The sequence below is a fragment of the Chrysemys picta genome, chromosome 20 (assembly GCF_011386835.1).
Source record: "Chrysemys picta bellii isolate R12L10 chromosome 20, ASM1138683v2, whole genome shotgun sequence".
Taxonomy (NCBI): domain Eukaryota; kingdom Metazoa; phylum Chordata; order Testudines; family Emydidae; genus Chrysemys; species Chrysemys picta.
The window spans coordinates 7,761,922-7,788,953 of NC_088810.1; the positions used below are offsets into that span (position 1 = coordinate 7,761,922).

General features: G+C 55.9%; 2 protein-coding genes across 8 annotated transcripts; one reads left to right on the forward strand and one right to left on the reverse strand.

The window, feature by feature from the left end:
* LSR (lipolysis stimulated lipoprotein receptor) lies at window positions 1-18,878 on the reverse strand. Of its 6 annotated transcripts, none has more exons than XM_008176613.4 (10): window positions 18,746-18,878; window positions 15,963-16,304; window positions 9,987-10,106; window positions 6,898-6,954; window positions 4,823-4,969; window positions 4,372-4,557; window positions 3,805-3,864; window positions 2,974-3,102; window positions 1,652-2,238; window positions 1-649 (listed from the first exon to the last, which is right to left on the reverse strand). In XM_008176613.4, exons 1-10 carry the CDS (start codon window positions 18,813-18,815, stop codon window positions 614-616), a joined length of 1,734 nt encoding a protein of 577 aa, XP_008174835.2. In that variant the 5' UTR covers window positions 18,816-18,878; the 3' UTR covers window positions 1-613. The 6 variants fall into 6 exon arrangements, with proteins under 6 accessions (XP_008174835.2, XP_005312782.2, XP_008174836.2 ...); XM_005312725.4 differs by having other exon boundaries at window positions 2,974-3,105; XM_008176614.4 differs by lacking the exon at window positions 6,898-6,954.
* FAM187B (family with sequence similarity 187 member B) lies at window positions 18,830-25,502 on the forward strand. 2 transcript variants are annotated; one of them, XM_042845869.2, is made up of 4 exons: window positions 18,830-18,974; window positions 20,224-20,330; window positions 21,210-21,835; window positions 25,163-25,502. In XM_042845869.2, exons 3-4 carry the CDS (start codon window positions 21,402-21,404, stop codon window positions 25,500-25,502), a joined length of 774 nt encoding a protein of 257 aa, XP_042701803.2. In that variant the 5' UTR covers window positions 18,830-18,974; window positions 20,224-20,330; window positions 21,210-21,401. The 2 variants fall into 2 exon arrangements, 1 of the variants encoding a protein (XP_042701803.2); XR_002890013.3 differs by lacking the exon at window positions 21,210-21,835 and having other exon boundaries at window positions 25,163-25,302.
* Window positions 25,503-27,032: the final 1,530 nt, after the last annotated feature.

Below are 27,032 nucleotides of genomic sequence, written 5' to 3' on the forward strand. Positions count from 1 at the left end.
TACTGATAAAAAACCAGCCCAGCTTTTTGCAAAAGTATGTACAGCATCTGGGATTCCACAACTCTGCTAAAAAACATGTAATTTTAAGACAGCTTTGAAAAAAGTTAGTCTTAAAAGTGTCAAAATATTTAAAAATATCCAGGGAAACAAAATTTACAGTTTTATGGACCAGCTGGGAATCGGGGCCAAAATAATAGGCCAGTTCTCCAGCTGCTGTCAAGCGCACGTCACTCAACTGAGATCAATTTATACCAGTTGAGGAGCTGGTCCAAATATTTCAAATAGTATATTAAAATTAAGGCTAAAATTTAGAGACATCCTCCTCCCCCACAAGGGCTCCAGATTCCCCCAGTAATGCCCTGCTTTTCGGTGGCAATCGGGAGCCCCTGTCCCTTGCCTGACTTGAAAAATCTCAGGCTACACATTGATCGAATTGATAATAAAAGCATCAGGTAGACGAGGCCTCAACTGCTGTGCCGAACCTTGTGGCAACGGGCCAGCCAGTGTCCTGTGTGCCCTCCAAGGAAAGACCTGACCGTCTCAGATCCACGGCCTCCATCTCCCGCACTGGTGGTGCTTCTGGGAAGTGATCGGGAAGGAAAGCGGGCTGCGTTTAAACCACCAAGCTCTCTCTGCTGAGGTCATGGTTCTGGAAGGGAAACAGATGCAGCAGGATCAGCAAAGAGAGGGCCCCGTCTCCAGGCCACAGGCCCCCACAGAGGTGCAATGCCTTCCAGTGAGACTCAGAGCACACCACCTGTTGAGCTGATCAAGAGGGGATTTCCTCAGGGGGGTCTAAAGGCCGTTCACTGGGGGAAAATCCAAAGCACTAGCATTGTAGCTGTGAGAGTCCCAGGATATTAGCGAGACAAGGGTGTGTGTGGGTGTGTGTGTGTCTTGGAAGCTTGCCTCCTTCACCAACAGGTGCAGACACCATGGGCCAGGAGTGCAAATAAATGAATAAAATAAAATAAAAATCATGTTGGGTGCTTATTTTGTCATTTAGTTCCAGAGTCTCAAAAGGGTTGTGTTTTAGAGAGAAAATCAGCACATGCCCCAAGATTTGAGGGTGTGAGGGGAAATGCCTCCCCAGCCCTCTTTCCCCAGCCATGAGTACAAGAAAACTGCTTTAAAAAAAAAATCCCCACACCAAACAATAGGAGGCTTGTGATGAAGCCCTAACAGGCAGCCACATCACCTGTTCACTAGCCAATTCAACAACCAGCCAGCCACAAGGGCTTTCTGAGGAAGGCAGAGTCAAAGAGGAACAGGACAGCAGAGCCTTGAGCCGCAGGTTGGCTTGGAGGAGTTTTGGCCTCTCAGTTATGTGGGCCCGTGTACATCCGCCTGCCCCTCTTCTATCCCGAGCAGAGCTTTATCCTCTGGCAGTTAAAGGCTTCCTGCCCCACACATCCTGCCCAAGACCCTTACGTGGAGGAACAACGAACCAAGATCACAGCTAATTCTGTGAGCAACAGCTGTGCTGCTGCCATTCCCGACATGGATTTGCAACTTAGCGCCCCCTAGAAGGGGAAGGCCCCATGTCCCACTTACTGCCACGCCCCCCCATCCTGAGCCAGTGGCACACTGTGGAGTGTGATGGCAGCTGGCGCCCCCTAGAGGGGCAGGGGGCTGCATCCCATCCACTTACCCGTCGAAGTTTGCGGTCGTTCTTGCCCCGGGAGGAGACCGACTCGGTTTCTGTGTAGGGTGGCGGCGGTGGGGGGAAGCCATCTTCATCCCGGTCCCTCCTGTGCCCTGATCGTGCGCTGGACCCGCTGTCCCCATCCAGGTCCTGGCGGCTGCCGGCCCGCCCCTTCTTGCGCAGCGCCTCCTGCAGGAGCCGCCCATCGTAGTGGCCCCTATCCAGCTCTCGCAGGTCGTCCCTGCTGCGGCTGCGCCGCTGGCCGTGGTACTCCTCCTCCCGCCAGTCGGGGGAGCTGTCCCGACGCTGCCTGCCCCGCCCCCTACCCCGTCCCTCAGGCTGCGGGGACCAGTCGCGGTCCAGGTCATCCACAGAGTGGGAGCGGGGCCGCCGGGCGTAGTGCTCCTCCTCATAGCGCTCGCCCCGCCGGGGAGGGGGGACGAGGCGCCGGGTCTCGCTGCCCCGCCCACTGTCCCCCTCCCCCACGTCGCTGATGGGTGACATGGGCCGGCTCCGCAGCCGCCCCAGCCCCTGGCGCAGCTCCTGGCGCCGGTCGTCTTCGTGGAGGGAGCTGATCTCACTCATCACTGAGGCTGGGAGGGAAGAGAAAAGGGTTAAATAGCCTCTGTGCTCTCCCCAGCAGTCAGGGCTCGCCCCGATGCCCCAGGGCAGCGCTAGGGGGGGCTGTGCTGCTTGGAGCAGCATGGGGGCACTCTCCCCTGACAGGACTCGCCCCGATGCCCCAGGGCAGCGGTAGGGGGGGCTGTGCTGCTTGGAGCAGCATGGGGGCACTCTCCCCTGACAGGACTCGCCCCGATGCCCCAGGGCAGCGGTAGGGGGGGCTGTGCTGCTTGGAGCAGCATGGGGGCACTCTCCCCTGACAGGACTCGCCCCGATGCCCCAGGGCAGCGCTAGGGGGCACTGTGCTGCTTGGAGCAGCATGGGGGCACTCTCCCCTGACAGGACTCGCCCCGATGCCCCAGGGCAGTGCTAGGGGGCGCTGTGCTGCTTGGAGCAGCATGGGGGCACTCTCCCCTGACAGGACTCGCCCCGATGCCCCAGGGCAGCGCTAGGGGGGGGCTGTGCTGCTTGGAGCAGCATGGGGGCACTCTCCCCTGACAGGGCTGGTCCCGATGCCCAAGCATGGCGCTAGGGGGCGCTGTGCTGCTTGGAGCAGCATGGGGGCACTCTCCCCTGACAGGACTCGCCCCGATGCCCAAGCATGGCGCTAGGGGGGGCTGTGCTGTGCTGCAGGGAGCTCTTGGCATCCCCTGGGTTTCTTGCTGGGTGGAAGGAGAAGAGGAATCTACAGCCAGGAGGCGACTCACCTTTCTCCAGCTTGCCATTGGCCTGGCCCGGCCGCGTAGGGTCGAAATTGGCCAGCTCCTTCTCCATGTAATAAAGGACCCGCATGGAGTCATCCTGCTGGTTAGCCTGGATCCGGTATCCGCTCCGCACTGCTGGGGAGAGAGGGAGCCGGAGAGGGGAGCGAGTTAGAGACCCCCTCAGTGCCAATCCTGTCTGGAAGGGGCAGGCACAACCAGTGAGATGCAGCCACCTCTGAGGCAAGGCAGCTAGATACAGCTTAATAGCAATGCCTGAGATGCAGCCACCTCTGGGAAGGGACAGTTGGGGAACAGCTGCACATAACGTTGCACAACAGCAAGCGAAGGAGAATCTCAGATCCAAATGAATGGGGATGGAATGGAATTGTCCAATGTGGGATTTGGCCATTGGGTGTATGGGGCACTTACAGACCTTTAAGAATCAACACGCTAAGCAATCTTTATGATGATTGGTGAGCACCTCTCCGCATAGCACCCTCTACCACCACGCTGGGGCACTGGGGCCAGCACTGACTGCAAGGGGAGAGCGCCCCCTAGCACTGCCCCTGACTGCAAAAGGCAAGGGCGCCCCTCTGACAACTCCCTACAACATAGGTCTCCCATCCTAGCTCTGTCCAGGTCTGACTCTGCTTAGCAGCATGGCTCAGGCCATGAAGGGGCTATAACCGTGGCAGCCTGAGCTGAAGGGGACACTATGAGCCACGGGTGAGCAGTGCCAACGCCATCCAGCAGGGGGCAGTGGTATCACATCACCAGCTCCTGCTGCTGTACTGTCATCTACCAAGTCTGCTTCACAGCCTGGCTTCTCCTTACCTGAGTTCCCACCACTATCCGTATCCCGGAGCAGGGGCACCTGGGAGCTGTTCCCTCCAACTACAAGGAAATCAAGAGAGATTAAGGACATCAACAGCTTCAGCCTTGCTGCTCGGTGCCGTGATTTCCCCATCTATGCGCCACAGTCCTGCAAGTCCCAGCGCTCCAGGTTTGCAGGATCAGGGCCCATAGTTCTACCACGAGATCAGGAAACCTATTATTTATAATCTGGTAGAACCCATTGTGCCGGGCGCTGCCCACACACAGCAAGACAGTCCCAGCCCCAGCTGAGATCAGGCCCCGTCGTGCCGGGCGCTGCCCACACACAGCGAGACAGTCCCTGCCCCCGAAAATGAGAGTCGGCTGAGCACCGTAACTCTAACTAGGACTGATAGCATGCTGCTATCCAGCTTACATCCTACCCTCCGCGTAGCCAGGGGTGATGTAAATCAGCATTGACTCCAGCGGTGCTACAGCCGATTGGCGGATCCCCAGCTGGGGTCACTGACTCCAGCACAGATCGTTACTATGGGGGCAGCACAGAATTGACACAGAACGCAAAGTTACCGGAGCTGGCTCTGTCGTACTCCGCCCCATAGCCGTTGTACATGGGCGACATGGGGCCCATGGGGATGGTGGTGGCGGGAGGACCTAGCTTCATGGGGTTTGGGTGGGAGTAGATATTGGGGGCACTGACACTCGGCGCATAAATGCTGGGGACGCCGGCAGTGGCAGCTTTTCCAGCGGCATAGACTGAAAAGAGAAAACAGGGGGAGTTTGTGGGATCGGAACATGCAGATCAGCAGAAATAGCTCCCATTGCAGGACTTCCCCAAACCGCCTCCCAGCACCAGGGAGAGAACCCAGGAGTTTTGCTTCCCCCTGCCCTTCCCCCCGCTCTATCCACTAGACCCCACTCCCCTCCCAGAGCTGCAGATAGAACCCAGGAGTCCTGGCTCCCAGTCCCCCCCTCCTTTTGTAAGTTTCCCGTGCAGCATGAGACAGAGGAGAGAACTCACGAGCTTCTGGGCAGCAGCACTTCTCAGGGCAGCAGGGGCACCGGACATAGCAGCAGCAGGTGTGCGGGCAGCACTGGCACCAGCAGATGCCGAAGAGGAGGAGGATGAGAAGGAATCCCAGCACCACCAGGATGACGAAGAGCCAGTCTGCGAAGAGGATTCTGGTTATGGACCCAGTTGCTAACAGAACCCACCCAGCAGATCGGCGTCAGGGCCTCCCTGCCCTGGGGAAACTGAGGCACACACCAAGGCCAAGGTTTGACCTGGGGCTTTGGGTTCGAGACACCTTAAGAGGGGCTGATTTACAGGAGGCCCCGTGGGAAACAAAGCAGCCCAGCTGGCAGGCAGCATGGCCTAGTGGAAAACACCCAGTTCTATTGATGGCATTTGTCTAACCCAGAAAAGTGTGAACGCTGCATGCAATCCACTCCAAAACTCCAGGGAATATTCTAGACATCCATGGGCAGAACTCTATTGATTTTGGGGACAAATCAGAAGTCCAGAAGAGGGAAAATGGAGGACACAGAGGCCCCAGCATCTGATTAGCAAAGATACAGCTTCAAGCAGCTCTGCAATTGTCTAGAAATGAAGGAATCAGTTTCTGGTGCCATTAACACCTTCAGGCATAACTCCCCTGTCCCCAGCTCAGCGTCCAGATGCTGTTTAACATATAGAGGCCGTGCATTACTAGTCTCCCAGATAGATTGGTTGGGTACACACCTAGCTCCTAGCATGGGGGGCGAAGGGCAATCATGGGGGGCACAGAGTCCCTGGCATGGGAGGTGGAAGGAATCTCTGAAATGGCATGAGGATAAATGGAAATATCTTATCTCCTAGAACTGGAAGGGACCTTGAAAGGTCATCGAGTCCAGCCACCTGCCTTCACTAGCAGGACCAAATACTGATTTTGCCCCAGATCCCTAAGTGACCCCCTCAAGGATTGAACTCCCAACCCTGGGTTTAGCAGGCCAATGCTCAAACCACTGAGCTATCCCTCCCCCTATATATCTAAGCATCTCACAATCTTCAATGTGACAGTGATGGAGGCCAGACAAGCAGATCACCACCATGGTCTGTCTGACCCCCTCCATCAGAGCTATATCTTGTAGTCTGGAAGGGGAGTGGGGTCAAGTGGGTTAGAGCAGGGGGGGGCTAGGAGCTAGGACTCCTGGGTTCTATTCCTGGCTCTGGAAGGGGAGTAGGGTCTGGGCTGGGAGGCAGGGTACATGCTCAACTCTGCCCTGTGCCCTACCACAAGGAGAGCACAATTTAAAAAACTCAAACATGAACACACCAGGAGATGCAGAGTTCAGGCTCTGGAGGGACTGTCACCTTGAGTCTGGCCCCTTTGATCCTTGCACTAAGGAGTAAAGCCAGGTCAGAAATATTCCATCAGGACAGTTTTCCATCAGAAAATGTCATGTTGATGAAATCAAAGCGTTTCACAGGAAGATACCGATTGTGTGTGACGTACTGCTGTTCAGACTTGTAGTGTGTTATAAGCCTCCGGCCCCCAACCAAATGAAATCTAAATGCTGAAACAAATACAGTATTTTCAGCATTCCGCCCCCAACTTGGGGAGATGGAAGCCTGTCAAGATCCCACCCCGAATTCGGAACATCGCCATTTCCGTTCTGCAGGAAATGCGTTTCCACCAGCGCTATCCAAGAATTTCACAGGGCGATCACAGCACTGTCGCCTTCTGCGGGACAGAATCAGAACTGGCTATTACCTAGAAATCGATTAGTAATATGATAGCGCCTAGGCACAGCTCAGCACCCCATGCTGAGCCTGGACATTTTTATCGCTCTTCAGTGTATTATGGTAGTAGTGAGGAACCCCACTCTCGGACCAGGACCCCATTGCGCCAGGCGCTGTACAGACATGGAACAAAGACTCTCCCAAAGAGCAAATTAAAGCCCCTTTAGTTATTTCTCTCCTCTCACCAGCTCACGTCCTTCTAGCTCTGCCTCAGTCATGATCTAAGAGTAATGTGCACTGCATAAAAGCTAAGTGGTGGCATAATCACACCCACCCCCCCTCCCAAAAATCTAGCAAGGCAAGTAGGCAAGTACCTTCCATGTGCCCTATCTGAAAGCCTGGCAAAAGCTCTGAGACTTCGGATGATTTGCCTACGGGACAGAGAGAGAGACAGTTACTAGAGATATAGGCGAACGCCGTAAAGGCAAGCAATTTGTGCTATAAGGGTGGAGGTGGGGATAGTAAGCAGTGAACGGGCCCAGGTGGGCATTCAAACTGGCATCCGAGTGCTTGGTGCTTGAGAGATCTCACTCACACAGGAAAAGAAAAAAAGATTTGGGCCGTAGCTACAGCTGGGTAACCCTGCGAGCGAGGAAGATCATCACTGATTGGGCCCTGCCACGTGGGCATTTTGTGCCCGGAACGGAGGAGAGACTGAACTCCTCTTTTCCCACTTATCTAGCAACAAATCCTCAAGCCAGGCTTCCAAACTTCACGGCTGCAGCGTCGGACTCCTGCCGCAGCAAGATTTGGCACAGCCAGCCGGACAGTCTTGCGTATCCTACAGGGGTGAAGTGGAGCCAGATGCTACATACTCCAGCAGAACCAAAGCCAGGGTGGGTTTGGCCACAGATCCACATGGCCCTGCTCTCCAGAACCCTGCAGCTGAATCCAAAATGCATTTGGCAGGAGAGCCACTATGTTCTCCGGGAGCTCCGTAACAGGATCCATGACAGTTTGGACCAATGGCACATTAACCCAAGCACCAGACAACTCCCTCCTCCTCCTCCAAACGCCTCTCTCTGACCTCAGCCTCCAGGCTCCCAACAACGCCAACTAGTCTCTCTCCTGCTCCCCTCTCCCTGTGGCTCCTAGAGTCTGTGTCACCAATCTAGCCAGCACCCCTCTCCCTTCCAAGCAGGCCACCTCCTCCTGTTATGCCGTGGTGGCTCTGGGTGGGGTGGTAGGCGAAGGAGTCCACCTCTCTCCTGCACCTGAGCCGTCATCCAGCCAGGACACCTCTTCTCCCCACAATGGCCCAACCCGTGAGCACGAGAGTGCTGGGGCAGGTGGGCTCTGGGATAAGAGAATTCGGGGCAGTCAGGCCACTGCAGTGCGTGATGGGAGATTACAGAAGACCACTCCTTTCGGATCAGGGCCCCCCAGGCACAGCTGTCCTGAGGGAGGCCCCCAGGATGGAGGCTGCTCAGTAAGGGCGGCGGAAAAGCATCTCCAGACATGGTAATTTTACACCCAAACGGAGCTCTTTTGCATCGCTGCATTTCCATTTTACAAGAGAGGGGGATGGATATGCCTGATGAGATACAACCCAGGAGTCCTGACTCCCAGTCCCTGCAGATGAGCTGTGCAGCACAGCCTCCGTTGCTGTGCCCTAGTGGCAGGGAGCTGTGGCACTACTCATGGGAGTGACACATTGGTATCAATGATATAACCACGGGGAAGCGCAACAGGATCAAAATCATACCGGGCTAATTACTATTGGGTCATGGAGTTCCAGTGCCCAGAGGGCTGCTCTCGGAACGGTGAAACAGGCAGGACATTTGAGGATAAGAGCACGATCAGCAGCAAAAAGCACCTGATTCCCATGAACAACAAACTGGAACAGCCAGGAATAGAACGAAGGAGTCTTGTTTCCCGGGCGCTCCCCTCCTTTAACCCATTAGACCCCACTCCCCTCACAAAGCTGGGACAGAACCCAGGAGTCCTGGCTTCCAATCCCAAATCCATTAGACTTCATTTCCCTCCCCAAACCAGGCATAGACCCCAGGAGTCCTGGCTCCCAGCCCCCTGCTTTAATGCACTAGAGCCCATATCCCTTTCAGAACCTGGGATAAAACCCACTGCAGAATACATAAACCCTTCTAGCTCCAGCAGGGAAGCTAGATTCTAACTCCCATGCCTCCTGTTAGCAACCAAGCCAGGAGGGAGACAGTACATTTAGGAGACGGGCAGCAGGGAAGAAGAGACGTTTCAGGAGATTTGGGGGGAGGGGAGCGTGGAAAGTCACACCTTATGTCAGCTGCGAGTGTTGCTAGGTAGTGCTGCATGATGGTTAGCACTGTGACTGGGAGTCAGGACACCTGGGTACTATTCCCACCCCTGCCAACGACCTACTGCGTGGAATGGCCAAGTCACTTGGCCTGCATGCATCAGCCAGCACCCCCTCCCATCCTTTGTCTAGTTGCAAACTCTTTGGGGCAGGGACTGTCTCTCGCTGTGTGGGCAGCGCCTGGCATAACCGGGACCCGATCGCAGCTGGGGCCAAGGACTGTCTCTGTCCGTGCAGTGCCCAATGCAACGGGGCCCCAATCTCAGCTGGGGCAGGGACTGGCTCTAGCTATGTGTCCGTGCAGTGCCCCAGTCGAATACTGAAGTGATTGCTCTTTAGGAAGCTAGGCCAGCCGTGCTGGACAGACACGCCAGCTCACAGACGACACTGAATGGGAAGGAGTTCATTGAAAACAGCGGAGAGGACAGAAGTTAATACAAAGGGACTTTGTTGGACGGCCTCCTTAGTTTCTGCTCCTTAAGTCCCTTTGTATTAACTCCTGTCCTCTCTGCTATTTACCTGACTGGGAGGCTGAAATTCCCCTTTGCGAAGCAGCGCGGAGAGGAAAGGGTCCATGAGGCAAAATCGGAAAGGCCCTGGGGATGAGGAAGGGAGGCAGGAGCTGTGTGTGGGTAGGACAGCACTGCCCTGCGCGGGCTGCAAGAGTCACTGCTTCCCCTTTCTGGTTAACCTCTTCCTAGCCCAAAATGCTGTTGATGCCTCCGACTGGTGTTGCTGTTACTCCGCTCCAAAAGCCACCTTCGGGGAAGTTGGGCACTGGGCAGAGAATGGCACGCACCAGTTTACCAGCTACGTGTGGAAAGGGAAGTAGCTGCATGTCTAGCCCAATATCTGCCCCTGCCCAACCCCATGTGCCAATCTCCGATCCCTGCTGCCCTGGAGCAGAGGGGTGAGCCCATCCTGCCTGGTATCCCACCTCCTTCCCAGATCAGTCCCCTGGGCCCATCTAGCCTGGCATCCTGCCCCTTACCAGCCACCCCGATCAGACCTACAGGCCCCGTCTAGCCTGGCATCCTGGCTCTGACAGCACCTCCCCAGCCCATCAGAACATCCCGCTCCTCACCTGCCTGTGTCCCAGTCCTGGCCACTTACCCAGCACGATGAGCTCAGCGTAGGCCTCGTTGTTGCCCTGCAGGTCTTGTGAAGAGGTGACGGTGCAGTAGTACACGCCACTGTCGCCCCAGGCTGTCTGGTCGATGCTGAGGTCGGCATCTGTGGGGGAGACAGAGGAAGGCAAAGCTGGAGACACCACAGCCAGGGTGGGAGATTCGGGGTCACAGACTAACATGCAGGAGGGGTCTCCAAGCAGGTAAGCCAGTGCACCAACAAGCCCTTTCAGCGTAGTCTAGGCAAAGGCAGTGGTGTCCAGTGGCTAGAGCACAGAGCCAGGACTCTTGGGTTCTATCCCCAGCTTTGGGAGGGGAGTGGGGTCTACTGGGTTAGACTTGGGGAGGCTGGGAGTCAGGGCTTCACATTATTGTTAAGATACCAGCCAACTGGACAGCTTTTAGAGAAACAGCAACAATAATGAGGCTGGGGGAGGCTCTCTGGCCTGGGCTGTGCAGGAAGGCAGACTGGATGGTCCCTGCTGGCCTCTGTGGTGTGGGGGGAAAGAGGGGAGATCTAGGAATTATCCAGGGCCGGTGGGACCAAGTTATGCAGAGAAACTAAAAGCGGAATACTCCCCGCTGGGTTCAACAGCTGCAGCCCCCGCTTGCTGATCTCAAACAATGGCACTTCCACCAATTGAGGGCTTTGAAAACTGAAACGAACACGAAACCCTCAAGTATGCACGCAAGCCACCCTGCCCTGCTGTCGGGAACAGGCTGGAGTAGCAGGGAGCCAGAGAACAAGCCCTTTTGATCTCAGCAACCCAGTGGCAGAGCTGAGACTGGAATCCAGGTGTCCAGAATCCTGACCTGGGCAGCTTTAGGACAAGATTTTTTCCGAAGTGGCTAGTGATTCTGGCCCTGGATTTTCAGAATGTGCTGAGCCCCAAATCCCCCCAAAAGAAAGAAGTCAGGTCTCTGTAAGGAGTCCCACCCAAGTCACTAGTTGCTTCTGAAAATTTCAGCCCAATGTACAATATTCCCTCTAATTTTTTACATGCGGAATGAATTTTGTTATGTGCACCAATATGGAGGTGGTGTGTGGTGAGAGTGGGGCTGAGGGGCTCGGAGTGCGGGAGGGGGCTCAGGGCTAGGGCAGAGGGTTGGGGTGCAGGGGTGTGAAGGCTCTGGCTGGGGGTGCAGGTCATGGTGTGAGGAGTTTGGGGTGTGGGAGGGGGCTCAGGGCTAGGGCAGAGGGTTGGGGTGCAGGGGTGTGAAGGCTCTGGCTGGGGGTGCAGGTCGTGGGGTGAGGAGTTTGGGGTGTAGGAGGGGGCTCAGGGCTAGGGCAGAGGGTTGGGGTGCAGGGGTGTGAAGGCTCTGGCTGGGGGTGCAGGTCATGGGGTGAGGAATCTGGGGTGTGGGAGGGGGCTCAGGGCTAGGGCAGAGGGTTGGGGTGCAGGGGTGTAGGTCGTGGGGTGAGGGGTTTGGGGTACAGAAGGAGGCTCAGGGCTAGGGCAGAGGGTCGGGGTGCAGGTTCTGGCAGGGGGTGTGGGCTCTGGGGTGGGGCCAAGGATGAGGGGTTTGGGGTCCAGGCTGCCTCGGGGCTGAGAGAAAGACTGAGACAGACAACACAGACTCCCCCCAGCCCTCTCTCGCCACAGCGGGGCTGGGGCAGAGACGCCTCTCACTGGTCGCTGGGGATGAGGCACCTCTTGCCCCTGAGCAGCCCTTGATAGCCTGTTGCATGGCCACATGGCTTAGAGAGAACTTAGCCTGGCTGTGTGGTGGGGGTCAGGACACCGCGGTTCTTGCCAATGACCTGCTGTGTGACCTCAGCCACCTCTGTGCCCAAGATCTTGTACATTGTTGGTTTTAGGACCTGAACCTTGAGTCCGTTTCGACAAACTTGCTCTAGGATTTTGCTGCACGCCCATTAGATCATCTTGTACTTTGGCTGGACGTCTCCTCTCATCTGGCCTCCTGTATAACAGGCCAGGGACTTTCACCCCGTTACCCACGGATTGCGTTGGACAAAACCATCTTCCAGAAAAGCCTCCAGTCTGGATTGAATGACCCCAAGAGATGGACAATCCACCACTTCCCTGGGGAAGTCATAACGGTTAATCACCCTGGCTGTTAAAGTACTTTCTTTCTAGTTGAAGTGTGTCTGGTTTTAACTTCCATATGCTTGTTCTTGTTCTACCATTCTCCACTAGACTGAAGAGCTCATTAGTACCTGGGATTTTCTCCCCATGAAGAAAAGATCAAATCACCCGCTATCTTTTTTTGGACAAACTAAACGGATCAAACGTTCACACTCTCTCACTGTCAGGCCTTTTCTCCAGCCCTTGGATTGTTTTCACAGCTCTTCTCTACACCCTCCAAAGTTTTTCCCAACATCCTTCATAAAAAGCACACCCCAGAGCTGGACGCAGCCTTCCAGTATTGCTCTCCCCAATGCCAGCAAGCTTTTTACACTTCATAAACAAGCAGTGTTCCCCGCTGCTCCAATTGATGGAGTGATGCTGAAATCTGGGATCTGTGACATCAAACACTCATCATAAAATCCAGCCACAACACCTATCAGCCTAACTAGGACATCACTAGAGTCCTGAGCTAATTGGTTCAATTCTGCTGACCTGCATCTTCAGCCACAGTTTCAATTAGACGCTCTCACACTTCCTGTCCCAAACAGTAATTAAACCTTTCCAGAGCACTGCAAGAATGGAAAGTGTTATGTAAGGGAATCATTAGAATTGTGATCAGCTGTAATTAGGATTACGATTTAACTGTTGGGTAGTGCTGTTAGCCAGTTGCAGTGTTCCGCCCCTGAGCTGGCTGCATTTTGGTAGGGGGAAGTGAACCACAGTTTATAAAGTGCAAGACTCTAGATGAGTATTAGAAACGGAAGATTTTTGCTGCATGAATCACGCACCAGTTGGGTCAGGTTACGACAAAGCTGCTGTTATCACAGAAACGCCTCCGGGTAAGACAACACAAAAAGAAAAGGCGTGATAATTTAACAGAGTTTGGCTGGAAACAGTTGAAGCACAGCTCCAGTTGGTTTTAGACACATGATCACAGGGCAAAGAGTTTTGCTGTGGACTTTTGACCCACTGTAATACAATGTGGTTGATTTACATTGTGAAACTAAAGCAAATGCAGTAGAACCTGAAAATATTTGTCTTGGAGTAGAGCCAGCCGAGATCCGGGCCCCATCATGCCAGGCACTGCTGAGATGCAGTCCCTGCCCCAGCTGAGATACAGCCCCCCATCATGCCAGGCGCTGCTCAGACACACAGCAAGAGACAGTCCCTGCCCCAGCTGAGATCTGGGCCACATCATGCTGGGCGCTGCCCAGACACACAACAAGACAGTCTCCACCCCAAAAGGCTTCCAATAAAACTACACAAAGGCAGGTTTATTATCCCCAGATGGAGAAACTGAGGCAGAGGGGAAATGACTTTTCCAAGGTCATAATGCGTCCATCGCAGAGCTGGGAATTGAACCCAGGATCCTAGTCTGTGCCTTAACCACAGGATAGCGTCCCTCTCCCCTTCCTAATGGAGCTCAGAGCATCTGACACGAGAGCACTCAGCTTAACCGTAACCAGATACCGCTGTTCTGATATCCAGGGGTGGGTCATGCAGGGCTATGAGTGGTTAGAGCTGGAACTGGACCCAGGAGTTCTAGTCACAGATCGGGGACTCAGCACCCGCACACTAACCCAATGCCCCAACAGCGCTATGCTGCAAAGAGCTGGGTGATGGCGCTCTCCCCGCAGAGTCAGCGCTGGCCTAAATGCCCCAGCATGGTGAAATGTGTAACACAGGCTGTGACAGTTTGCACAACGGTTAAAGATCCCCTGGTATTGTTGGAGTTTGGCCACAATGCTCCTGCTATCATAGGGAGCTCAATTCTGCCTCTCTCAACTTCTCCACCTGCTTCTTGTCATACACAGCATTCCTTGCTACCTGCCCTGAACTCTCTTCTGTTATTGTCCACTGTTAAATATTGTTTTGTCAAATCCCAGAGGTGGCTGCATTTCAGCACTGGGTGAGTGACACCGAAGGGCTATTAAGGAGTTGCAGCATTCCACCCCAGAGGTGGCTGCATATCCGAGGTGGAGAACTCTCTTCCAATAACTTACTGGCAGCCCTTTCTTTTCAGCGCTCCCACTTCAGTTTCAAAGCCACTGCTGTATTAGTTCCATTCTTCTGGAAACCAATACGCCACGGGCATAAACAGGAATTATCCGGGCTTGGAGTTAAGACACGGAACTGGGACTCGGAGCTGGGTTCAGTTGGTGCTTTGCCAGAGGCACCCTGAGCTTGGGCATATTACTACATCGCTCTGTGCCTTAGTTTCCCCAACTATAAAATGGGGATGATAATCGCCGCTCTGTATCTGTGGGGCAGGGTCTGTCTCTCACTGTGTGTCTGTGCAGTACCTGGCACTACAGCCCCAATCTCAGCTGGGGCGGGGACTGCCCCCATTTCTCTGGCTGCTACCATAAAACACCTAATAAGCAAGCAGTACAAACGCTCTGCCCCCCCACCTCCTGTTATCCCCATCTCAGTTGGGGGATCTCTAGGCCCCACCAGAATGCACCTAATAAGCAAACACACAGCAGTTCCTCTGCCCCATATATACGGAGGGTGATGGTGATCGGACACCATTCATAGAAGTCCCCTGAGCGCTACCGTAATACACCTAATAAGTGAGTTGAGGGCTATCATGAAACACCTAATAAATGACCAGCACAACAAGCCCTCTACCTGGCACAGTTACTCCTGAGGGCTTTTTGCACCAAAAAATTAAAAATTCTGAAAATTTTATTTGTCAAATAAATGTGGCGGCTCCAGCATGACATTGGGGAACAGAGGCCACTGGCTGCACAGAGGTGCGAGATCACTGTGCTGCTCCCCTCTGGGACACAGAATCAATGGTGAGGCTGCACCCAACCCTGACACAGCACAAGGACCGGGCCTGCCCCAGAAACACCCCAGGGCCCTGGCCCTTCATGCCAGGTGCACCAGGTGCGGGCAGGCAGGCTCAGCAAGGCAGGATCCATGTGTGGGGGGATCCAGGTGTGGGTTGAGAGGGTTCTGGGTGGGGCAATGTGGGTGCAGGGGGATCTGGATACACAGGGGCTTGTTGTGGGGTCTGGGTGCCATGGTAATCTGACTCTGCAGGGCGGTCCAGGTGAAAGTGGTTGGGGCTCAGCGGGGAGGGATAGAGCTCAGCAGGGGGTCTGGGTGTCAGAGTGAGAGCTCGACGGGGGTCTGGATGTGGGGAGGTTCAGATGCTGGGGGAGAGGGGCAGGGATCCAGATGCAGCGGGTTGGGACTCGGTGGGGGGGGGGATCCGGGTGAGTGTGGCTCGTTGGGGTGGTCCAGAAGCAGCGGGAGTGGGGGCTCAGCAGGAGGGTCTGGGCGGATGGTGGAGCAGCTCCCTGTACAGAGATCCTTCCCCCTGCAGCTGAGGAGCGATGAGTGCCAGAAGCGTGGGAGTGGGGGAGAAGTTTGCAGAGCTTCCTACAGCCAGAGGAGAAATCTGGGGGTGGGTCTGACAGCCCCAGATGCTGTGCAGGGAAAGAGGAAGTCATGTCATCCCCAGCCCAGCCAGGCCTAGTAGCCGAGTCCAGTGCAGGGTAGGAGCCACCAGCCGCGTCTTCCCCAGTCCCATCCCCTGCGCCAGTGATTTACCTCTCTGCCAGCTGCCATGGGCACCCAAAATATACTGCTGGGGAGGGTCATATGAACACTCTTGTGGCTTCCCTTTCCTTCCCCATCAGAAGGGCATTTTTCTGCGGGGAAGCAAAGAAATCTGCAGGGGACACAAATTCTGCACATGCGCAGTGGTGCAGAATCCCCAGTGCTGTAGTTCCTGGCACCCAGTGTATTACCATACTATACCTCATAAGCCCTCCACTTCGCACAATGCCCCCCTGGCATGCTACTATAATCTAGCTAATAAGTGATCAGTAAAAAACCCTACATCCTTCCTGGGAACTTACTGTTGGTGATGGTGATCCGACGCCCCTGATAAAAGTCCCCCAGTGTCACAGCGTTGCCCTGCTTGGTAGCCACCACCCGCACGGTGCGAGTGCTGTCCTGGCACTCCACATAGGGGTTGTAGCCGGGATTGTTCTGCTGCAGCTGGTTGTTGATCTGGTTCTCCTGACTGCTAGGGCTGAAGGCATCGGCCAGGCGGCTCCGGCAGTACGACTTATACTTCCAGGTGACGATGGGCGGCTGGGTGGCTGAGGTCTGATAGTTGCACTGCAGGGTAACAGGCTGGAAGAGGATCACCACGTTGAAAGGGTTCAGCACCGTGACTTGCATCCCATGGGCAGGACCTAGAACAGGGAAAGGGCAGGATCAGCTGGGAGGTCAGGTCAGATTGGCCAAAGAGAGTCACATACAGGGTAAGGGATGTGCCCCAGGCAAGTGAATGACAGAGCCAGAAAAGAACCCAGGAGTCCTGCCTTCCAGCCACTCCTGCTAACCACTAGACACCATTCCCCTCCCAGAAGTGGGAACAGAACCCAGGCATCCTGACTCCCAGCCCCCACTCTAATTACTAAACCACATTCTTGTCACTCTAGAAGTCAGATTTCCATTACAGTGGTTGACTCAAACATGACCAAACTTCTCTGTCCGCCCCCATTTGAGGGTAAACAGCCATTGAAGAGTCAAGCATAGGAGGTGTCAAGTGACACTATTACAGGACAAATCAGGAACAGAGCCATCTCAGGGCTAACTCATCATCACTCGGATCACCACCACTTCCACTGGCCCATGAGTCATTCTGTGAGACACCCACCCCTTGATAGCCCAATAATCCCTGACCTCACTGTATTCAAAACAGAAACGCCTGATGCTTTTCCAAGTCACCAGTTACTAACCCACACAGCTTCATGTCTAAGAACAACCGGGATATCCTAGAGGTGGGTGTCAGAACTGGGACTAGAACTCAGGAGTCCTGCCCCCCAATTCCTCTTTTTCTAACCTGCCAGACCCCACTCCCCTCCCAGAGCTGGGGATAGACACCAGGAGTCCTGGCTCCCAGCTGCCCTGCTCTAACCTCTAGACCCAACTCCCCTCCCAAACCCAGGGCTAGAACACAGGAGACAGAGTTAGGATTCTTTAGATTTAACAGATCTTATGCCCTCAGTGAGGAAATGCAGCTTCCTCTACTGTGACCCCACAGCAGCCATTTTAAAACCACCCACACCATCACCGGCCCCAACACTTTCCAGGTCACAACACCAACAATGTTCTCCGTGCACAGTATGGCATGCATTCCAATTAAAGGGCAGGAGGAAAGCCAGGTCACCAATTACAATTGGAACAGGGCCAGGACACTGGGGTCCACACCCCAGGCGAATGGGGGGGATCCTGCCCAGAGATCTCAGCTATATCTATCTATCTTTTGCTGAGAGATCAGGGTGCTTTCCCAGCACCCTGCGTTCACGCCACCCCGCAGGGTAACAGAAAGCCCCTCCCTCAAGGCACATCACCCAGCCGGGAGTTTCGACAGACCTGAGCTCACCAGGACAGGGCAGCTGCCCGCCCTTCCAGGAAGGAGGCCACACCTGCGTCTCTGCATTGGGGTGCGCCCCGCGCCAGAGAGAGCTATATGTGGGTGACACGGGACACCCCGCCGTTACCTCACTTGGCGTGGGAAGCAGAACAGGCCAGCGGGCATGAAACCCAGGGTTGTGGGAAAGGTGAGGGCTAAGGAGGGAGTTATATTTGGCAGCTTCTTGGGCTACCTGTTTACCTTGGAGGGAAAAGTTAAACACACACACACACAGCAGAGAGACAGCAGGCTGATTAGACAGAATTGGGGGAAGTGAAAGGACACATGCAATCTCTCTGATCCCACTCCCCCACGCCGCTACCTGGGACCCCCAACCCTACCCCTGAGCTGCCCCCACCCCTCTACCTGGGACCCCCAACCCTACCCCTGAGCTGCCCCCACCCCTCTACCTGGGACCCCCAATCCTACCCCTGAGCTGCCCCCACCCCACTACCTGGGACCCCCAATCCTACCCCTGAGCTGCCCCCACCCCACTACCTGGGACCCCCAATCCTACCCCTGAGCTGCCCCCACCCCACTACCTGGGACCCCCAATCCTACCCCTGAGCTGCCCCCACCCCACTACCTGGGACCCCCAATCCTACCCCTGAGCTGCCCCCACCCCACTACCTGGGACCCCCAATCCTACCCCTGAGCTGCCCCCACCCCACTACCTGGGACCCCCAATCCTACCCCTGAGCTGCCCCCACCCCACTACCTGGGACCCCCAATCCTACCCCTGAGCTGCCCCCACCCCACTACCTGGGACCCACAAACTGCCCCAGTAGCTCAAGGGGACCCCTATGCCAACCCCCCCATGCCCACTAGTGGGGTCTCAGGCAAGGGGCAGCCCAGGGACCCACACTAACCCTGCCCCACACCCACTAGGGGAGCAGCCCAGAGACTCCCCCACTCCAACTAGTAAGGCTAAGAGCACACCCAGCTGTGGGGGGAGCTCAGGGACCCACTCCAACCCCCCAGCCCCCATGGGGGCACAGCAGCCCCCGCCCTGAGGGAGCCACAGCTGGGCGGAGCTAATCCCCCCTCACAACTCTCTCCTCCAATCAGCCGTCGAGTTTCTCCCTTCCCACCCCCCTGCAGCTCGGGGCAGGAGACCCCGCAGCACGCAACTCCCCCCTCAGAGGAGGGTGGAGGGGCGAGGGTAGAGGGGTATAGCGCCGCCGCCGCCGCTCGCTCTCCGGGCAGGGCGCTTACCTGAGACCCACGCGCCGACCAGGAGCCACAACAGAGTCCGCAGAGCCGGCTGGGCTCCCCGGGTCTCCATCCCCGCCTCCCCCAAGCAACACGGAGCCGGCGGCCGGGTTGATTCCCCTGCGTCGGGCTCTCGCCGGGGGGGGGGGGAGGGGCGCTGCCCGCTTGATTCGGTCGCGTCCGACTCCCGATTGATTCGCCCGCTCGCTCCGCGCGTCTGTCTCCAGCTCAGGTGCTGCAGCCTCGCCCAAGGGGCGGGACGTACCAATTCCTCACGGGAGGTGGGGGGGGATAAGAGAAATACTTCCCTCTTGCTCAGCAGCCCCTCAGGCGTGGGCTGTCAACTCTGAGTCCATCGTGTCTTTGAATCAGAGGCTTCCCCCCTTCCTCTTTAAAGCTGGGGTTTAAAATAAACAAACACCTCACCTGTCTCCCTGACCCCCCCCGGGGTTGAAAATGGTCCGGCCCAGGTACCCATAGGAGGGTACTTGGGGCAAACCAATTTGTAGGTTGGAAATTGAGAGAACTTGGTTGGTTTGCCCTCCCCCCTATGCCAATGAATTGGCCCAGGGACACACCCTAGACTAAGTTGTGGAAGAAACCAAAGTAACTTTAAAAAGGGGGAAGGATGAATGTAACATTCCCCCCTTTATGAAAATGGACTGGCCCAGGGGCACACCCTAGAGAAAGGAGTGGGATAAACCAAAGTAACTTTTTAAAGGAGTTGGGAGGAGGGAAGTTCTGACTCACAATAAATATAGCACCCCTCACATAATTGGGAAATGGACTGTCCCAGGTGCAGCCAGGCAAAGTGTGTGTGTTGTTTCTCTTTCTTACAGGGCCAGTAGCCCTGGGATCAAAGTGGAGTTTTACCATTGGCCTCAGGCCTAAAGCCATCTTGATCTAACAGACACCGTCCAACAAGTTTTAAAGACTTTAAAAGGAAGGAAACAAAATTGGGAATGAAAAGTTTTAGAAACCTTTTTGGAGGGGGAAGCGGAAACTTTAAAAACTTTTTCCCCTTCCAGAAAAGTTTCTGAAACTTTTTCCACTGCCAACAAATGATTTTGAAAACTTTTTTTGCAAACAGTGTCTGAAACTTTCCTCCCTGCTCAACACAAGTTTTGAAAAAAAATTTCCCTCTCCAAAAGAAAGCTTCAAACGCTTTTTGCCTCTAAAAAGAGTTTCAGAAACTTTTCCTATTTAAAAAAGTTTCTGACACTTTACTCCAAGTTTTGAAAACCCTTTACCCTTCCAAGAATCTCTGAAACTTTTTCTCCTTCCACAAAAATTTCAAAAACATTTCCCCCTCCAAAAAACAGTTTCAAAATTTTTTTTCTACCTCCCAAAAAGAGTTTAAAACACTTTTCCCATGGAAAAAAAGTTTTTAAAACTTTACTCTCGGCACAATAAAAGTTTCCAAAACTTTTCCCCCTTCCAATTTAAAAAAATGTTTATTAATTATTATTTATTTTATTTAGATCGATGTAACACCTAGGAGCCCTAGTCACGGACCAGGATCCCAATGTGCTAGGTGACATACAAACACAGGACAGAAAGACAGTCCCTGTTGCAAAGAGCTTTCAATGTAAGTATAAGAGAAGTGACAACATGCATCCACACGCTCTGGGCATCCCTAGCTTTTGTTTGCCAGAATCTGGGAATGGGCGACAGGGGAGGAGGGTCTCAGGGCTTCAGTCCTGCTCCTGTTAAACATGTGCCTACTTTAAGGCTATGTCTACACTGCTGCTGTAAGGTAGCCGCTCTTTGTGACAAAATAAAACCACCCCCAACGAGGGGCGGTAGTGTTGTTGGCGGGCGAGCATCTCCCGCCGAAAGCGCTGTACACACCAGCACTTTACATCGGTAAAACTTCTGTCGGTCAGGGAGATGTTTTTTTCACACCCCTGACTGACACAAGTTTTATTGACAAAAGGGCTGTGTAGACATAGCCAAGTGAGTTCCCAGGGGGAGTGAAGTAATTCCGCTGCAAGCACATGCATCTGTGTTTGTAGGATTGGGACCTTAGTTTTCTCTATGAAAAGTTTTTGAAAACTTTACTCCCCTCAATAAAATGGTTCCCAAAACCTTTCCCAAGGATTCTCAAAACCATTGGCCTCAGGGAGCTGAGAATCCAGCTCTCCCTGGGGCTCCCCAACTGGCCCCTGCTGAGCTAGGGCAATTATGACCTCACTCTCAGACTGATGACATCACAATGAGGTCAGCAAGCCGTTGCCTCCTGCTCCAGCCTCTGGGCACACCCCAGCCAGCCATGTGCCCCCGAGCAGTGGCCCTCAGCTTTCTCTTTGCCTTGATCTCTGCCGTGGCCAATGGCGACCCATCCCAAGGCGTCTCCCTGCCAGAGCTCTGCCTCCCGGGACGCCCATGCACCCTGGCCTTGATCTCAGACAACCCTGTGACCCTGAGGTGCCCAGGCGCCCCTCACCAGGGCCCGGTCTCTTGGCAGTATGTGGATCCCTCCCGGCCCAGGGAGCGGCCGGCCACCTTCATCCGCACCGGGCACCCCTTGGCACTCATCCCCACTCGCGCCAAGCTGTGGCAGCTGCGCTTGAAAACCCGGCTGCTCCGGGGCGACTTGCGGATTTTGGATCCCAGCGTGGAAGACTCGGGCGTCTACACCTGCCGCCGCGGCGACGCCATGCTGGCCTACTACGAGGTGGATTTCCAAGATGCCGGGCGCCTCCACATCAGCCACGCCAGCCTGGGAGAGGCCGCCCTGGCTAACACCACCGTGGAGCTGGCCGGCGGGGCACGGGGGCAGCTGTTCACCGCCTGGGCGCGCTGGCAGTCCTGCGACCGCTGTGGCGGCCCCGGCGAGAGGAAGCGGGTGGGGTTCTGCTACGCCCGGCTGGCATCGCGCCCCCAGGGACCCCTGCCATGCGGGCTGGCTGGGCGAGGGCTGCCCCAGCGGGGGCCGGAGCTGCGGGTGGAGAGCTGTGAGGTGCCATGTGACAGGGCCTACACCCCCAGCCGGGATGAATGGGGCAAGGCCCCCCTCCTTGTCATCACCCACTACCGAGCCCTGCCCCACGCCAGCGCCAGGCTGAGGTGCCCAACGGCCTCCATATACAGGTACAAGGAGCCATGCCATGCTGGGGAGACCCAGGGGCCCATGCAGCTATGTATCCCCACCCTCCATCCCCGGATCAGACCCATGGGCCCATCTACCCTGGTATCAGGTCCCCTCCTTGCTACCCCAGGTCAGAGCCATGGTCCCACCTCAGCTGGTATTCCCACCCCACCCCAGATCAGACCCATGGGCGGCCTATCTACAGCAATATCCCCCCCCCCATCTCTAAAAATCTGTCCCCTAGCCAGGAGCTCAGGTCTGTTGCAGAATCCGGCCCTAATGTACGGGGATAAATCCAGACTCCTTGGTGGGGTGAAGTGGAGGGGCCCCCGGGAGGGAACGGGGGTAGATTGGAAGGAGTCAGAAGAACTCGGGCCCAGCTCGTTTGCATTGAGCTGGTTCCTGTGTGGGTGTTGGGAACAGGGGCCGGGTTAATAATTTACCACCGCACTGAACTTTCACCCTGGTCGAAACTGAGCTGTGGGATCAGGAGACAGTGCCTGGAACAAAGAAGTCCCAGCCCGGTATTAGGGGGCGCTGTGCCACAGGGATAGGGTTACCATATTTCAGCAAGCAAAAAAGAGGACGGGAGGAGCCCCGCCCTAGCCCCGCCCCTGCCCCTCCCACTTCCCGCCCCCCCAGAACCCCCAACCTTCCCCCCGTTCCTTGTCCCCTGACTGCCCCCTCCTGGGACCCCTGCCCCTAACTGCCCCCCAGGACTCCACTCCCTATCTAAGCCTCCCTGCCTCTTGTCCCCTGACTGCCCCAACCCTTATCCACACCCCCACCCCCAGACAGACCCCTGGGACTCCCACGCCCCATCCAACCACTCCCCACCCCCTGACAGCCCCCCCCCCAGAACTCCCAACCCATCTAAACCCCTCTGCTCCCTGTCCCCTGACTGCTCCGATCCCTCTCCGCACTCCTGCCCCCTGACAGCTCCCCCCAGAACTCCCAGCCCCCCACCCCCCCGCTCCTTGTCCCCTGACTGCCCCCTCCTGGGACCCCTGCTCCTAACTGCCCTCCAGAACCCCCACCCCCTACCTAAGACTCCCTGTTCCTTGTCCCCTAACTGCCCCCTCCTAAGACCCCCCCAACTGCCCCCCAGGACCCTACCCCCTACCTGTACCCTGACTGCCCAAAACTTTCTCCACTCCCCCCAAAAAGCCCCCCCCCGTTTCTTGACTGCCACCTCCAGAACCTTCCTGCCCCCTGGCCCCCTTACCCTGCTGCTCAGAACAGGGTGTTGGGCTCTGTGCGAGCCGGACACGTGGCTGAGCTCCCCAGCACAACAAAACCCGGTCCCTGGCCCTGCACAACAAAACCCGGTCCCTGGCCCGGACCGGGCTGCAGGGGAGAGCTGCCCTTGTATCAGCACAAAGTGCTCTCGCTCCCGTTTTGCTACGCTGCATGGCAGAAACCGCTCCCAGTTGCAAAAGGGGAGGGCTGCACTTTGTGCTGAGACACTTGCTCAGAATGCAGGGCGGATCCGGCTCCTCTACAGCTGCTCCGGAGTCCAGCCCGGGACTTCCCTGCAGCCCTCCCAGCCGCTCGGTCTGCTCTGCCTGGGGGGGAAATCCCGGACATTGTGAGTGCTTTACAAATTCCCCCCGGACGCTATTTTTAGTACAAAAAGGAGGACATGTCCGGGTAAATCCGGACGAATGGTAACCCTACACAGGGAGAAGGGTAGGGGCACTCTCCCCTGGCAGTCAGGGCTGCCCCAATGCCCCAGCATGGCACTAGGGGGCGCTGTGCCACAGGGAGCAGGGTGAGGGCCCTCCCCAGGCAGTCAGGGCTGGCCCCAATGCCCCAGCATAGCCTTCGGGAGCGCAGTGCTGCAGGGGGTGGAGTGGGGGCGCTCTCCCCTCATAATCAGTGCTGATGTCAATGCCATCTTTAGCAAAGTGTAACATTGAGTCCCGGACCGTGTATGGTCTTTTAAAACCCCAGCACACTTTAATACAAGAGATACTGGCTATGAACCCAGGCGTCTTGGCTCCAAATGAGTCTAGCTCCTGCTCAGGGGATACAAATTCCACCTCTGGGGGCTTCTGACCCATCCACTAACTTCATCCCAGATCCCGACAGGAAGATCACACCTTGTTAATTCATTCCCCATGCACTATTTTCTGGTAGCATCCAGTGGTGCCAGCTCTCATGATTTTACTGTGACTCGTGATTTTCCTAAAGCCCTCAACTGCTGGAATCATGTTAGTTCTAGAGCCTCTCAGCTTTCGCGGAAAAAACATGACTAGTCTTCATGGCTACAGAGAAAACCTTGGAAATGTGACTCCTCCCACCTCCAATATCAGAGGGCCAAATAAAACCAGCCTGACACCGATCATTTCTTTAACCTTATGATTTTTGGAAGCTGCTCTCACAGTTTTTTAACCAGCTTCAGACTTTTTTTAAAGCCAATCTCGCCATTTTTTAAACCAAACAAAGAGTTTTTGAAGCTGATCTCACCATTTTTAAGGCAGTCTCGCAATTTTTCGACAGAACACCTCATTAAAAGTGAATGCCAGGTCGCCCTCTTGTGGCTGATGCATTGGAGAATAACCTACTACTGCTATCAGCTAACCATGCTTCTCCTGTAACTCAAGCACTAGGGTTCAAATCCTGCATGAAGCCTGTTTGGTGGCATCCCCACTCCAGCCCTGCCTAGCTGTCTATGTTCATAACACATCAGTGCAGATGAGTTTAGCTACCGGCTGCAGACGTCTCACTGGCAAATCTGATCCCACTCTAGCCCCAGCCTGTGCTTAAGGCTCTGGTGGGGTTGGCATTTGCTGTTGTGGGGATGGTAATATCTTGTGGGCCAGACACATCTCAGACGCTGACTCTGACATTTTTGCTGCCTGTTAATTCCAGAGATAAGCACAGAGGGAGGGAGAGATTCCCGCCATCCTAGTCCCGGCCACCTGGACCAATTTAGCCTCCCCAGCCCAGCACCCCAGACACCCCCATCCCCAGGGTCTCCCTCTAAGGGAGATCAGGCTCCATAGATAGCCAGCCTTTGGCCTCTGGTGATGAGAGCAAGGGGGCTGTTTAGTGCCAGCTGAAATGGACAGAGACCGGGTGAACTCATTCCAGCCAGCACCCCTTAGAGGGGTCCCATTCCCCGCCCTTGAGCCAGCCAGTTCCCCGCTCTAGAGCGGAGCTGGTGCCCCGCAGAAGGGTAATGCTTTACTCTCAGCCCCCCAGCTCTAACCTCTAGACACCACTCCCCTCCCAGAGCTGGGGAGAGAACCCAGGAGTCCTGGCATGCAGTGAGCATGTGCAAGGCCCACGCCCGGCTCTGCTAACCTCTCTCTGTCTGCTCCCAGCCCCGTGTACTGGCAGGAAGGCCCCACTGCCCTGACCTGGCTGGACCTTCATCAACGCAACGGCTCCATCGGCCTGGACAAGGCGACCGGCGGCGGGACCCTGCTGCTTTCCTCCTGGAACGGCACCGATGCCGGCTATTACCAGTGCTACGTGGGCGGCCGGCTGGTGGGCCGGTTCCTGGTCACCCCGCCTAGGGTGCTGGCCCCCGCCCCGGAGCTGACCCGCGCCTACTCGGCCATCGAGTCCCTGGTGGTGGGGCTGGCCATCTTCCTCATCTTCCTCCTCTTCCTCAGCATCCTGCAATCCTGCCGCAGGAAGCCAGGAGCCATCATGGCTTGAGGGGGCTGCAGCTGACATCGGCTCGAGGGGCTGGGGAATAAACATATTGACCAGCAGCTTGGCTAGGTGTGCACTAGGGGGCGCTGTGCCGCAGGGAGCGGGACGGGGTGGGGGTGCTCTCCCCTGGCAATCAGGGCTGTCCCCAATGCCCTAGGGGGCGCTATGCTGCAGGGAGCGGGACAGGATGGGGGTGCTCGCCCCTGGCAGTCAGGGCTGGCCCCAATGCCCGGACATAACGCTAGGGGGCGCTGTGCTGCAGGAATTTGCAGCCCTGATTTTATTTGCATGCCAAGCCTAGGTGCTTACCCCAGTCAGCAGAGGGCGGTAAAACGCCAGTGTTCAGATACAGGTGCCCCAGACACCTTTAAAGTGCCACCACGAGGTAGGCCCCCCACCTGGTCAGTAGGGGTCACTGTTCCCAGAGACTTACCAGCCTCTCCTTGCTCCATGGGCACAGCATGATGGTGTGGGATTGTCTGCAGTCAGCTCCCTGCCTCTGTTCCTCTCCGTAGGCCAGTTATCAGCTGTGTAACCCACTCTGCACTGGATCAAAGTAATGGGCCCATCTACCCCGGTATCCCTCCTTGCCATACTGCCCCACGGCGAGAGGTCCATTTAGCCCGGGCCTTGGTTAAGGAGCAGAACTAGGAATAGAACCCAGGAGTCTTGGCTCCCAGCCACCCTCCTCCTGCCTCTATCCACTAAACCCTACTCTTCTCACAGCTCTGGGGCTACAGTCCAGGAGTCCTGACTCACCGCTTTCCTGACTCCCACCACTAGACCCCACTCCCCTCCCAGAGCTTCGGACAGAACCCAGGAGTCCTGGTTTCCAGCCCCACATCCTCTAACCACTAGACACCACTCTCCTCACAGAGCTGGGAATAGAACCCAGGAGTCCTGACTCCCCTCCCCTCGCTCTCTCCCATGTCCTGCTGCCTTGTGTTTACAAGGGGAGAAGGAGGAGAACGGCTGCAGGTATCCAGATGGGTCCGGCCAGCACACTCTGGGGTGAGTTAATTACCCGCCCCGCTGCCCGGAACAATTAGCCAATTCTCTGCTCCCAACTGCGAGGGGTCGGTGGCCGGTGATCCTGTTCCTTGCTGCCTTTGTCTGCGCGATGAATCAGTCACACTGCTCTGCAGGATCGCCGTGACTCATGGGCGCTCACAAGCACGGCCTTTGTGTGCCCGTCCAGCGGGACGGGACGCTCCGTGACTGCCACCAGCTTTCTCGCCCCGCGCCAGGGGCCAGCCAACTGAGGGGTCTTCAGATACGGCCACTTCTCTGACTGCCTGAACCCAGCCCTGGGTGGGCCCCAGGAATGTGCGTGCGTGACTCAAGATCGGAGCTTTGCACTGGGCACCTGCAGGGCGTGGCACCTCAAACGTTTGAGAGACACGTGCCAGGACACAGCAGGGACTGACTCTCCTGGTTTAGCTACCAGACCTCTGAGAAGTTGTTCGCTAGAGGTCAAACAAACCATGAAGGAAGGTTTCTGGGCCGCTGGCATGACGGCTGCCACACAAGTTC